This window comes from Garra rufa, chromosome 23 (genome assembly GCF_049309525.1).
Source record: "Garra rufa chromosome 23, GarRuf1.0, whole genome shotgun sequence".
Lineage (NCBI taxonomy): Eukaryota > Metazoa > Chordata > Actinopteri > Cypriniformes > Cyprinidae > Garra > Garra rufa.
In genome coordinates this window covers 1,183,786-1,198,806 of record NC_133383.1, presented here as the reverse complement: position 1 = coordinate 1,198,806, position 15,021 = coordinate 1,183,786, and the positions used below count along the sequence as shown (strand labels likewise).

At 36.7% G+C, this 15,021-nt stretch overlaps 1 protein-coding gene across 1 annotated transcript in view; it reads left to right on the top strand.

The window, feature by feature from the left end:
• Positions 1–278: 278 nt before the first annotated feature.
• Positions 279–15,021, top strand: part of LOC141299814 (putative transcription factor Ovo-like 1) — an 18,870-nt gene continuing 4,127 nt past the window's right edge. The window contains exons 1-2 of the mRNA XM_073830183.1: positions 279–316; positions 458–504. Coding sequence (XP_073686284.1) covers positions 279–316; positions 458–504 — 85 coding nt within the window. The remainder of the gene's footprint in view (positions 317–457; positions 505–15,021) is intronic.

Genomic DNA, 15,021 nt, shown 5'->3' with positions numbered 1-15,021 from the left:
ACTACCAACCTTTCCACACAAAAACAAACAGTGTACAACCTTTAAGCTAACAGTCAAATACCAACTCAGTGAGAAGTTCAAGTGGTGACGTAAACGTAGTAATTTCAGTGCAGCGCCGCCACGCATGGATGGTCACAGCAGGAGACAGCAGAAAATAGTGTTCGGAAATAGTAATGTAATGAGCGAATAAACACACAACATTGACACATTTTTAATATCTTCATTTATTTCAGGAACCTTAATGTACAGAAAATCAAAATCTATATGCAACACAAAAAATGGAAAGTGTTTTAGAGCTCCCCCTAAATGTCTCAAAGTAGGCTTTCAGGGGAGCCCAGGTCCTTTTCAGGGGAGCCGAGCTCCCCTTAGCTCCCCCGTAATTCGAACCCTGCATACATACATGCATTGTCTGGTTTTGTTGTATATTGTATGTCTGCTTGTTGTTCGTTCGTTGTAGTTGTTTTGGCGTGGTCAGTCTTGTGGGTGTCGCCGGCGAAACCGAAGGTGCGTTCCATTCGACCGTAAGTGGACTGCGAAGTGGACTTCACAGGGTATTCCGCCATCTTAAGTGAGATTCCAAACCGAAGGGAGCGAACATGTTCAGTTCGAAGGGCACTGTGAACGGCATAGGGAATAAGGGAACATCGGTACTTCACTTCACAGGAAGTGGACGGGGAAAACTACCCAACTGTCATTGCGCACCGCGTCACCAGTTAGAAGTAATGATGGAGCAGAGCCATACAGAGAGAGAGTTGCGACAACGGAAGTCCAAAACGCTCGATCGTCACGTGATACACGCAGCCCTCAAATAGTTCCAGGAAGTTCATAGCGGGCAATTGGAATACATTGAGTTAGAGGGACAGAACAGCAATTTTTGGTATTTAGTTGACAAAAAATGATTTATTTACATTATTTATAAAATAATGTATACATGTATACATATGTAGTTGTAATAGTGTTGGTTTTAAAAGATAAAAACCGCTAATATTTGAGGATTAATGTGGTTAGCGATCCGTACCTGCCTTGTTAACATATTTAAGGCTGAAGTTACCATGGTAAAAGTCCGTGTTTGCTATATAAACAACATCGTGGTCTTTTACCAAGTAATTCAGCCTTTATATATAAAACGTTGAATACAATTATTTCTATATGTGCGTGTGTTCTTACCGCTTGTATGTTAATCAAGTGCAATCACATCTTAATGTTTATTGTCGTTTTACTAATCTCATTGTAAGTGTTAAGTTTGTTGTCTTTTTTAAATTAATTCCAAATAAGTAAAGATATTTTAAGATTAAGTGAAAATGAATCTTGATTAAGGTTTTTGATTATTGTGCACCCCTCAATTATTAATATCTAAAAATGTATTTGTAGTATATTCAAATTGAAAAAAAATAAATAAAACATTTTTACACATTAAATCATATATTTTATGTATGTTGAGTTGTTATGCACATATTTACAGAAATCAATTTAGACATTAATAATAAATTATAAACCAAGTTGTCCTTGAACAGTCTCCATTACAGTGGGAGTCTACCAGTTACATAAAGCAGAGTGAATGTATGGTTACTCTACTGATCTGGTGAGGAGAAAAAAAATTAAGGTTAAATTTTACAAAACTGAGATGTATACATCATATGAAAGCTCAATAAATAAGCTTTCTATTGATATATGGTTTGTTAGGATAGGACAATATTTGGCCGAGATACAACTATTTGAAAATCTGGAATCTGAGGTTGCAAAAAAATCAAAATACTGAGAAAATCACCTTTAAAGTTCTCCAAATTAAGTTCTTAACAATGCATATTACTAATCAAAAATTACATTTTGATGTATTTACAGTAGGAATTTTACAAAAAATCTTCATGGAACATGATCTTTACATTATTTCCTAATGATTTTTGGCATAAAAGAAAAATCAATAATTTTGACCCATACTATGTATTTTTGGCTATTGCTACAAATATACCCCAGCGACTTAAGACTGGTTTTGTGCTCCAGGGTCACATATAGTAGGGAGGATGGGCCATATATGATGCATGTCTAAAAATAAATCAGTGTCCTAGTCCACAGTCATTTACAACAGTTACAGCTATACCCCATTAAATAAAACAGTCTTTTCCATACACCTTGAATATGTACATATTAATATACACAACATAATCGTTATCAAAGAGGTTTCTCAAACAACTTGTTCAGTGATTATTTTCCTCAAAAAATAATTTGTCAACACTTTTATTTAAAAAAGATTTAAGACCTACATGTAACACATTTATGAAGTGATTCACATCCCTGAATTCTTCCCATATACTGAGGCATATAATCATGATATCAGTTTTGTCTACAGTAAATTAGATCAACAGTTTCAGTAAGGGTCAGATAAGACTGTTAGTTATGGAGTTAGATGTTGTTTTACTCATTTTATTTGGTTGCAGTCCATTTGAAGTGAAAAAATTGGACTTGAAAAACTTGAAATTTGAGAAGAAATATTTACTGATCAAGTCATTTATTTGTGCTCAAATGAGTATTTACATACACCCAGAGCTGTGAACAGTGTGAAAACATATGGTTCTATAAATTAACTGCTTTATCTTTTACCTGATGCCATCCAGTTGACTACATAGAATTATTACTGTACAGAACCAAATTGTTTCAGAAGATGCTAAAATACTTTGTGAAATCATGTAGGTTGACTTAAGTTTGGACTTTTGTCTTGGTGAATATCAATCAGTTAAATTGGCTGTTCTAAGCAGGTCTTTTAGTAGATAAAATAGTGTGAATATAATTGTGAGCAATCAAGGATTTGAAAAACAATTGACAATAGAGTTGGATTCAGTTTATTAGGGCCCGAGCACCGATGGTGTGAGGACCCTATTGGATCTGCTTCGTTTATTATTATTATTAGGGCCCGAGCACCGATGGTGTGAGGACCCTATTGGATCTGCTCCGTTTCTTATTAGGGCCCGAGCACCGATGGTGTGAGGACCCTATTGGATCTGCTTCGTTTATTATTATTATTATTATTATTATTATTAGGGCCCGAGCCCAAAAGGGCGAAGGCCCTATTGTTCTTCTAAGGATTCTTATTTGTTTTTTTTTTTTTTTTTTTTTTTTTTTTTTTTTTCAACCGTTGGGGCACTTTTGGGGGCCTTAACATACTCAAAAACTCTTGAAAATTTGCACACACGTCGGAATCTGCCGTCGTCCGGACGCCACAGAGGCTGGGACCCGGGCGTGGTTCAGGGCCTCTACAGCGCCCCCTGGAACACAGTTTGAAAACTTGATGTACTGCGCACACATACTTGCACGTACTCATATGAAACTCGGTACACATATAGAACTCATCGAGCTGAACAACTTTTGTACTCTATGTCATGGGCTCCACGCAACAGGAAGTGAGATATTTAGGGCTGTTTAAAAAGCGCATGCTCTGGAATTTAACGTACTCCTCCCAGGAATTCCATGGGATTGTCACCAAACTCGGTCAGCATGATCTCAAGACATTGGGGACGCTAAATTGCGAGGAGATTTTTGATATCTCGAACGGTTTGGCCGTGGCAAGGCGACAAAGTTATGGCGAGAAATGAGAAACAGGAAGTGTCTAATAACTGTTGCACACATTGCCTGATTCTGATGAAACTTCACCAGTTTGTTCCTTGTATGATGCCGATTCCATAAATGTGACTATTATGAGTTAAAGTTATAGCGCCACCAACTGGCAGCAGGAAACGTGTCATTTTCAAAATGCTTTGAAATCAGCCTCTTAATTTTACTCGATTTTCTTTAAACTTCATCAAAATCATGTCAAAACACGGCCGATAAGAATATGTAAAGGGGTCGATGATAAATCAAATGCTGTTGCCATGGCAACGTGACAAACTTTAAAATTACATTCCTGTCTTTTCGAGGCAGATAACATGCTTAGAATTTCATGAAACTCAACACACACATCAATATTAATGATAGTTAGACACTGGCAAAAGGTCATAAATGGGCGTGGAGCAGGCACTCAATAGCGCCATCTTTTGACAAAAGTTGGGGGGTTAGTTTTTCCTACAGTCACCAAACTCTGTACATATATTGTTCTCATCAATCTGGACAACTTTCTAAATCAAACTCATTAGCTAAGACCAACAGAAAGCCGGCTATTTTGATTTGAAGGTGGATTTTTTGAAAAATCAGGTAGTAAACAAATTCACACTACTCCTAAGAACAACCAGCTGTTCACACCAAACTTTTTTAACATGAAGAGAAGATTCTGAAGATGTTAAATTGCGAGCGGATTTTGGATATCTCGAACGGTGTTGACGTGGTGATTTTTTAAAGATATAGTAACAACATAACCCTAATTTTTTATATCTTTAAAGTGCAGCATCCAAACTCTTTAAAACTTTTTTCACACAGAGATCTAATCATTCTGAGCAAGTGCTGGAAATATTAATTTTACACAAGCTTCAATGAATTAAAGAAAATTAAAAAAATAACTCAGAAACCTGCTGTCACTCTGGTGAATGTCTCTACAGTATGTGTGTGCGTTCAGTCAGGCACAGAGAAGCTCATTATTGCAGGGGGGAGGGGTGAGAGGCAGAGAGGGTGACAGAGTAGAGAGCCATCCTACAGACCATCTTTGAACAAAAAATGCACATATGTATTTTAATTACATAAATATGTCTGATCTTTGAGAGTCTGATATTTTGAGAAAATATAAAGGGTCACTTAGTCTTTCATTGTTCGTATTTTGCAGTTGTTGTTTTTTATTTATTTTTTACTTAACTGTACCATGAACTTGTCCTATTCAGTCACATAGCAAAAGATTAAAAAAAATACAACTTTTTAGCATGATCAATTTATCTTCATTGATAGACAATATTTACATAGTGTTATTTATTGAATATAAAATAATGAAAAATTATGACAAACTTTGACAACAAAACAAACGTTACTGTTAATTTCTTCAAAACATCTGAAAACCATAATTTTAAGATCAGTTATAAATATATATATCACCCCGTTAAAATACTCAACTTGATTTTGAAAGATATTTTGAAAGAATGAAGCGTTTATAGAGCACTTTATTGTGTATTGCTGTACACCCACATGAACTGTGTTCATGTTCGTGTTAATTCACAGTACATAAACTTTATATGAATACTTTTTTTAGCTTAATATTAATTAACATTAATAAATGCTATTTATTTATTGGTCATGTTAACTAATATAGTTAATTTTAACAAATGAAACTGGATAGCAACATTTTATATTTTGTGTGTATGTGTCTGTGTGTTGATTTTAAAGTGTAACCCTTTCAATTCTGTAAACTTAAAATCCAAACTAGCAGATGGTTACTGTGAATGCATGTGCCAACTGGGCACCGTCTTCCTTATTGATTCTTAGTTATGTAGCACTTAAGAGTGATGTCTTATAACAGGAGTCACCAGCAAAGCAATATCCACACAAAAATTGTACAGATAGGTAACGATGACATTTAAGCAGAAGTGGTGGATGTAAAGGAAGCAATAATAACATTTTGCTATCATCATGAATCATGTTCTTATCATCATTTGTAGCATACTGGTTCACAGTTGGCATTTATCTGAAGTCCTTGCATTGATTGCATTTAGTTAAATCAACATTATATTTGGTCAGTCTGATCTTGAAGCCTTAGAGATGTTAAATTGTGAAGATCTTGAGTTTTCATTAAAGGGCATGTCCGTGGTGGCCTGACAAAGTTTGATGTTTCTGCATAGACATAGAAGTGGTTATAACTTAGCCTGAAAATGTCTGATCTGCCACAAAATTCACAGGTTTGGTAAGAGTCCTGGCCTGAAGACACCTAAAGACCAATATTCAGATATTATCATAGCGCCACCTGTTGGCAGCAGGATATCTCATATATTTCACTAACTCAAACATACCAAGGTCAATCTGCACCAAACTTCATATGTTTGATAATAGTGCTGGCCTGAACACATCTACATGCCAATAATCAGTTATAGGCATAGCGCCACCAGCTGGCAGCGGCAAGTTTGGCACATTTAAGTGACTTTGACATATTTCTCCTACATTTACTGTATTAAAAGCATACTGCCCACCGTTTGCTGATTTCCTGAAGCCACCGGTCGGCGGTGAGCCCGGGTGCGAGGGCCCGTTCATCGCTGCTCGCAGCTTTAATTATTAGGGCCCGAGCACCGATGGTGTGAGGACCCTATTGGATCTGCTCCGTTTCTTATTAGGGCCCGAGCCCAAAAGGGCGAAGGCCCTATTGTTCTTCTAAGGGTTCTTATTTTTAGGGCCCGAGCCCAGAATGGGCGAAGGCCCTATTGTTTTTCTAAGGATTATTATTATTAGGGCCCGAGCCCAGAATGGGCGAAGGCCCTATTGTTTTTCTAAGGATTATTAGGGCCCGAGCCCAAAAGGGCGAAGGCCCTATTGTTCTTCTAAGGATTCTTATTTGTTTTTTTTTTTTTTTTTTTTTTTATTTTTTTTTTTTTTCAACCGTTGGGGCACTTTTGGGGGCCTTAACATACTCAAAAACTCTTGAAAATTTGCACACACGTCGGAATCTGCCGTCGTCCGGACGCCACAGAGGCTGGGACCCGGGCGTGGTTCAGGGCCTCTACAGCGCCCCCTGGAACACAGTTTGAAAACTTGATGTACTGCGCACACATACTTGCACGTACTCATATGAAACTCGGTACACATATAGAACTCATCGAGCTGAACAACTTTTGTACTCTATGTCATGGGCTCCACGCAACAGGAAGTGAGATATTTAGGGCTGTTTAAAAAGCGCATGCTCTGGAATTTAACGTACTCCTCCCAGGAATTCCATGGGATTGTCACCAAACTCGGTCAGCATGATCTCAAGACATTGAGGACGCTAAATTGCGAGGAGATTTTTGATATCTCGAACGGTTTGGCCGTGGCAAGGCGACAAAGTTATGGCGAGAAATGAGAAACAGGAAGTGTCTAATAACTGTTGCACACATTGCCTGATTCTGATGAAACTTCACCAGTTTGTTCCTTGTATGATGCCGATTCCATAAATGTGACTATTATGAGTCAAAGTTATAGCGCCACCAACTGGCAGCAGGAAACGTGTCATTTTCAAAATGCTTTGAAATCAGCCTCTTAATTTTACTCGATTTTCTTTAAACTTCATCAAAATCATGTCAAAACACGGCCGATAAGAATATGTAAAGGGGTCGATGATAAATCAAATGCTGTTGCCATGGCAACGTGTCAAACTTTAAAATTACATTCCTGTCTTTTCGAGGCAGATAACATGCTTAGAATTTCATGAAACTCAACACACACATCAATATTAATGATAGTTAGACACTGGCAAAAGGTCATAAATGGGCGTGGAGCAGGCACTCTATAGCGCCATCTTTTGACAAAAGTTGGGGGGTTAGTTTTTCCTACAGTCACCAAACTCTGTACATATATTGTTCTCATCAATCTGGACAACTTTCTAAATCAAACTCATTAGCTAAGACCAACAGAAAGCCGGCTATTTTGATTTGAAGGTGGATTTTTTGAAAAATCAGGTAGTAAACAAATTCACACTACTCCTAAGAACAACCAGCTGTTCACACCAAACTTTTTTAACATGAAGAGAAGATTCTGAAGATGTTAAATTGCGAGCGGATTTGGGATATCTCGAACGGTGTTGACGTGGTGATTTTTTAAAGATGTAGTAAAAAACATAAACCTAATTTTTTATATCTTTAAAGTGCAGCATCCAAACTCTTTAAAACTTTTTTCACACAGAGATCTAATCATTCTGACCAAGTGCTGGAAATATTAATTTTATACAAGCTTCAATGAATTAAAGAAAATTAAAAAAATAACTCAGAAACCTGCTGTCACTCTGGTGAATGTCTCTACAGTATGTGTGTGCGTTCAGTCAGGCACAGAGAAGCTCATTATTGCAGGGGGGAGGGGTGAGAGGCAGAGAGGGTGACAGAGTAGAGAGCCATCCTACAGACCATCTTTGAACAAAAAATGCACATATGTAGTGTAATTACATAAATATGTCTGATCTTTGAGAGTCTGATATTTTGAGAAAATATAAAGGGTCACTAAGTCTTTCATTGTTCGTATTTTGCAGTTGTTGTTTTTTATTTATTTTTTACTTAACTGTACCATGAACTTGTCCTATTCAGTCACATAGCAAAAGATTTTTAGCATGATCAATTTATCTTCATTGATAGACAATATTTACATAGTGTTATTTATTGAATATAAAATAATAATAATAAAAAATTAAGACAAACTTTGACAACAAAACAAACGTTACTGTTATCTCTTCAAAACATTTGAAAACCATAATTTTAAGAACAGTTATAAATATATATATCACCCCGTTAAAATACTCAACTTGATTTTTAAAGATATTTTGAAAGAATGAAGCGTTTATAGAGCACTTTATTGTGTATTGCTGTACACCCACATGAACTGTGTTCATGTTCATGTTAATTCACTGTACATAAACTTTATATGAATACTTTTTTTAGCTTAATATTAATTAACATTAATAAATGCTATTTATTTATTGGTCATGTTAACTGATATAGTTAATTTTAACAAATGAAACTGGATGGCAACATTTTATATTTTGTGTGTATGTGTCTGTGTGTTGATTTTAAAGTGTAACCCTTTCAATTCTGTAAACTTAAAATCCAAACTAGCAGATGGTTACTGTGAATGCATGTGCCAACTGGGCACCGTCTTCCTTATTGATTCTTAGTTATGACAACAATTGATTTTATACAAAAATATATTATACAAAAATTTTACAGATAGGTAACAATGACATTTAAGCAGAAGTGGTGGATATAAAGGAAGCAATAATAACATTTTGCTATCATCATGAATTACATGTTCTTATTTGTAGCATACTGGTTCACAGTTGGCATCTATCTGAAGTAAATCAACATTATATTTGGTCAGTCTGATCTTGAGGCCTTAGAGATGTTAAATTGTGAAGATCTTGAGTTTTCGTTGAAGGGCGTGTCCGTGGCGGCCTGGCAAATTTCGTGGTCTCGCCATGGATATAAATCTTGTTATAACTCAGCCATAAAATGTCCGATTTGCCTCAAACTTCACATGTTCGATAAGAGTCCTGGCCTGAACCAATCTGAAGGCCTATATTCTATTATAATCACAGCGCCACCTGTTGGCAACAGGAAATGACTTGTACCAAACTCCTCCTAGAGATTTAATGATATCAACATTATATTTGGTCAGTCTGATCTAGAGGCCTTAGAGATGTTAAATTGCGAAGATCTTGAGTTTTCGTCAAAGGGCGTGTCCGTGGTGGCCTGACAAAGTTTGACGTTTCGCCATGGACATAGAAGTTGTTATAACTCAGCCATAAAATATCCGATCTGCCTCAAACTTCACAGGTTTGGTAAGAGTCCTGGCCTGAAGACATCTAAAGGCCAATATTCAAATATTATCATAGCGCCACCTGTTGGCACGAGGATATATCATATCTTTCACTAACTCAAACATACCAAGGTCGATCTGCACCAAACCTCATATGTTTGATGAAAGTGCTGGCCTGAACACATCTACATGCCAATAATCAGTTATAGGCATAGCGCCACCAGCTGGCAGCAGGAAGTTTGGCACATTTAAGTGACTTTGATCTATTTTTCCTACATTTACTGTATTAAAAGCATACTGCCCACCGTTTGCTGTGTTCCTAAAGCCACCGGTCGGCGGTGAGCCCGTGTGCGAGGGCCCGTTCATCGCTGCTTGCAGCTTTAATTATTATTATTATTTCATCAATGTTTTGGGTAATTTCGGGGCCCTTAACATACACGAAAACTCTTGAAACTTTGCACACACATTGGAACCTGCGGCCATCAGGGCCGGACCAACTTTGACATGGGGGGGGTCACCTGGGGGGGGCGTGGCACAGCATGAAAAAAAAATACATTTGAGGGACTCTGGAGCGCACACCGGTTGACCTACAGTTATCAAAATTCATACACATATAGACCTCATCGGGCTGAAAAACTTTCATGCTCAAAGTCAGTGCTTCACCCTACAGGAAGTCAGCTATTCAGGGATGTCTAAAAAGCGCATGCAATGGAATTTGAAATACTCCTCCTAGACCTTTCCACCGATGGCCACCAAACTCGGTCAGCATGATCTCAAGACATTGGGGACGCAAAATTGCCAGGGGATTTTTGATATCTCGAACGGTTTGGCCGTGGCGGGGCGACAAAGTTATGGCGAGAAATGAGAAACAGGAAGTGTCTAATAACTTTAACACACTTTGTCTGATTTTGACCAAACTTCAGCAGTTTGTTCATCTTATGATGCCGATCACAGAGATGTGACTATTAGGAGTCAAAGTTATAGCGCCACCAACTGGCAGCACAAAGCGCAACATTTTCTAAATGCTTTTAAATCAACCTCTTAATTTTACTCAATTTGCTTCAAACTTCATCTCAATAATGTTGAAACATGGCCAATGAGAATCTGTGAATTGCATTATCGATAACTTTTATCATGTAGCCATGGCAACGTATCAAACTTTAACTTTAGCTTTTTGTGTTTTGGAGCCACTTAAAATACTCAGAATTTCATGAAACTTCACACACACATCTGTATTAATGATATTTAGACACTGATAAAAGCCCATAAATGGGTGTGGAGCAGGCGCTCCATAGCGCCACCTTTTGACAAAAGTTGGGGGTTTAGTTTGTCCTACAGTCACCAAACTCGGTACATATATTGATCTCATCAAGCCAGAAACATTTCCAATTTACAACCATTAGCTACGATCGACAGGAAGTCAGCTATTTTGATTTGAATGTGGATATTTGGAAAAATCAGGCTGTGGAATTTTATATACTTCTCTCGGGAAAACCAACCAATTCACACCAAACTTTTTTGACATGATGCCAACATTCTGAAGATGCTAAATTGCGAGCAGATTTAGGATATCTTGAACGGTGTTGATGTGGTGATTGATTGAAATCGGAGTAAAAAAAGATAGCCGTAATTTTATTATATCTTTAAAGTGCAGCATCCAAAGTCTTTGAAACTTTTTTCATACAGACTACTAGTCATTCTGATCAGACACCGTTCATTTCATAATTATACAAAGATCTATGAATTAATGAAAATTAAAAAACAAATCTGATCCCTCTCTGCTCTGCACTTATGTGTGTGCGTGGTAAGTGGGTGTGTGTTTGTTGAGTGTTAGGGTGAGAGTGGGGAGGGGGGATGGGTGGAAAGAGAGAGTCAGAGAGGAAGAGATAGAAGGGAATATTTAAACTCTTGGTTGTTTATTCATTAGGATGTGAATTAGGGCTGGGTATTGTGACCAATTTAGCAATTCGATTCGATTCTTATTTTTATGGTTTCGATTCAATTCGATTCGATATCGATTAGCTATCAATATTTCATTTAAAATGTTAGTTTTGCAGACATGGGATCCATATTTTGATATAAATGCTGGTAACTTAAAACTCCCCTACTTAAGTGTATTACTGAAATACACATCTACATTAATAATAGGGTGCACACAGTTGTTTATTTTAAACAACTTTTATTTTAAATGAATACTGTAACAAGAAGTCATAAATATGTGCATCCAATGTACACCATGTAAACAAACTGCAAAATGCACATTACTGTAAAAAAATAAAAAGACTAAATGTGCAACAGTGAAATCTATTAAGAACTTCAAACATGTTTAAGAAATAAAACATTTTTCTAAATTCAAATCAGGCCCATCATAAAGCCCTTGTCTGCATATACAAAACATTCTAACTGTCCATAAAACTAACAGTTCTTAACTACAGCCTAATCATTTTTGATCACCAGATTTTTTTTGCAAAAAATTTATACCCATTAGCTACGACCAACAGGAAGTCAGCTATTTTGATTTGAATGTGGATTTTTGGAAAAATATAGCTGTGAATAAATTCATATCACTCATAGCAGAATCAGACAGTTCACACCAAACTTTGTCAACATGATGCCAAGATACTGAAGATGTTAAAATGTGAACGGCTTTGGGATATCTTGAACGGTGTTGATGTGGTGATTTATGAAAGTAACAGTAAAAAAGATGAAGAGTTATTTCCATATATCTTTAAATTGCATTATTCTAACTCATCAAAACTTTTTACATATAAAGAACAAGAAATTCTTAGGAAATACGTGTAGTTTCAAAAGGTTATCATGCTCAGAGGCCCCAAAAACATTAAAAGTGTCATATAAATTTGTCAGATTAAAGCTCTAGTACCAGGGATGAACACTAGAGGTCCTCATAAGATAAGGAATCGTTTGAACAATAATGCTATTTAGCTCATTCTCAGTGTATAAGAATGAAAATAATCCATAGAATCAGTTTATATATACTGTACTGTCAGTGTACTTTTACATAATTATTTTGTATAGGTGCTTAAAGAGCATTAGAATCTTTTATTAATCTTTTAAGGAAAACTTATATGATTTATATACATATATACAATCTCACTGATAGAATAAAAAATCTTATAAGTATGACACTATACTGCTCAGTTCACTTAATTAGAATGAGAAACAAATACATCAACTAAGTTAATATGTATTTATTTTTAATAAATTTGTTTATAATTATTTCACAGATGCTTATAGATCATTAAAATAATATTTAAAAATGGTTGTAGATCATAAAACATGGTAACTATTTAAAATAGGGTCTCTTTTGTTAACAATGGTTAATGAACTAACACACGAACGAACAACGAACAATATATTTGTATTCGATTTTCTTCAAACTTCATCAGAATGATGTAAAAACACGGCCGATGAGAGTCTGTAAAGGTGTCCCTGATGCATCAAATGCTGCTGCCATGGCAAATAAATAAAAATACAAAATACATTCAAATATTTGTTTCCTGTGTTTGTGAGGCAGATATCGTGCCTAGAATTTAATTTTCCATTTTCAATTTTCAATGATTTATTATATATTTAAAGTGCAGCATCCTAACTCTTTGAAACTTTTTTCATACAAATAACTATTCATTCTGATTAAACACAGTTCATTTCATAATTATACAAAACTCCACGAATGAAAGAAAATTAAAAAACATATCTGATCTCACTCTGCTCTGCACTCTATGTGTGTGTTTGTGTGGTAAGTGGCTGAGTGTAAGGAGGGGGGATGGGTGGCAAGAGAAAGAGTCAGACAGGAGGGGAGACAGTTAGTGTTAGTCCAAAGGGTTACTGTGAATGCATGTGCCAACTGGGCACCGTTTTCCTGATGCTATCGGGATGGCGACTGCCAGACGGCGAGGGCCCGGTCAACGCTGCTTGCAGCTTTAATTAGGGCCCGAGCCCAAAAGGGCGAAGGCCCTATTGTTCTTCTAAGGGTTATTATTTTTTTTTTTTTTTTTTTTTTTCTTTTTTTCAACCTTCCGGGCACTTTTGGGGGTCTTAACATACTCAAAAACTCTTGAAAATTTGCACACACGTCGGAATCTGCGGCCATCAGGACGCCAAAGAGGCTGGGACCCGGGCGTGGTTCAGGGCCTCTACAGCGCCCCCTGGAACACAGTTTGAAAACTTGATGTACTGCGCACACATACTTGCATGTATTGATATGAAACTCGGTACACATATAGATCTCACTGAGCCAAACAACTTTTGTACTCTATGTCATAGGCTCCACCTGACAGGAAGTGAGATATTTAGGGCTGTTTAAAAAGCACATGCTCTGGAATTTAACGTACTCCTCCCAGGAATTCCATGGGATTGTCACCAAACTCGGTCAGCATGATCTCAAGACATTGGGGACGCTAAATTGCGAGGAGATTTTTGATATCTCGAACGGTTTGGCCGTGGCAAGGCGACAAAGTTATGGCGAGAAATGAGAAACAGGAAGTGTCTAATAACTGTTGCACACATTGCCTGATTCTGATGAAACTTCACCAGTTTGTTCGTTGTATGATGCCGATTCCATAAATGTGACTATTATGAGTCAAAGTTATAGCGCCACCAACTGGGAGCAGGAAGTGTGTCATTTTCAAAATGCTTTGAAATCAGCCTCTTAATTTTACTCGATTTTCTTTAAACTTCATCAAAATCATGTCAAAACACGGCCGATAAGAATATGTAAAGGGGTCGATGATAAATCGAATGCTGTTGCCATGGCAACATGTCAAACTTTAAAATTAGATTCCTGTCTTTTCGAGGCAGATAACATGCTTAGAATTTCATGAAACTCAACACACACATCAATATTAATGATAGTTAGACACTGGCAAAAGGTCATAAATGGGCGTGGAGCAGGCACTCTATAGCGCCATCTTTTGACAAAAGTTGGGGGGTTAGTTTTTCCTACAGTCACCAAACTCTGTACATATATTAATCTCATCAATCTGGACAACTTTCTAAATCAAACTCATTAGCTAAGACCAACAGGAAGCCGGCTATTTTGATTTGAAGGTGGATTTTTTGAAAAATCAGGCTGTAAACAAATTCACACTACTTCTAAGAACAACCAGCTGTTCACACCAAACTTTTTTAACATGAAGAGAAGATTCTGAAGATGTTAAATTGCGAGCGGATTTTGGATATCTTGAACGGTGTGGACATGGTGATTTTTTAAAGATATAGTAAAAAATATTTTTATATCTTTAAAGTGCAGCATCCAAACTCTTTAAAACTTTTTTCACACAGAGATCTAATCATTCTGAGCAAGTGCTGGAAATATAAATTTTATACAAGCTTCAATGAATTAAAGAAAATTAAAAAGATAACTCAGAAACCTGCTGTCACTCTGGTGAATGTCTCTACAGTATGTGTGTGCGTTCAGTCAGGCACAGAGAAGCTCATTATTGCAGGGGGGAGGGGGGAGAGGCAGAGAGGGTGACAGAGTAGAGAGCCATTCTACAGACCATCTTTGAACAAAATGCACATACTGTATGTAGTGTAATTACATAAATATGTCTGATCTTTGAGAGTCTGATATTTTGAGAAAATATAAAGGGTCACTAAGTCTTTCAT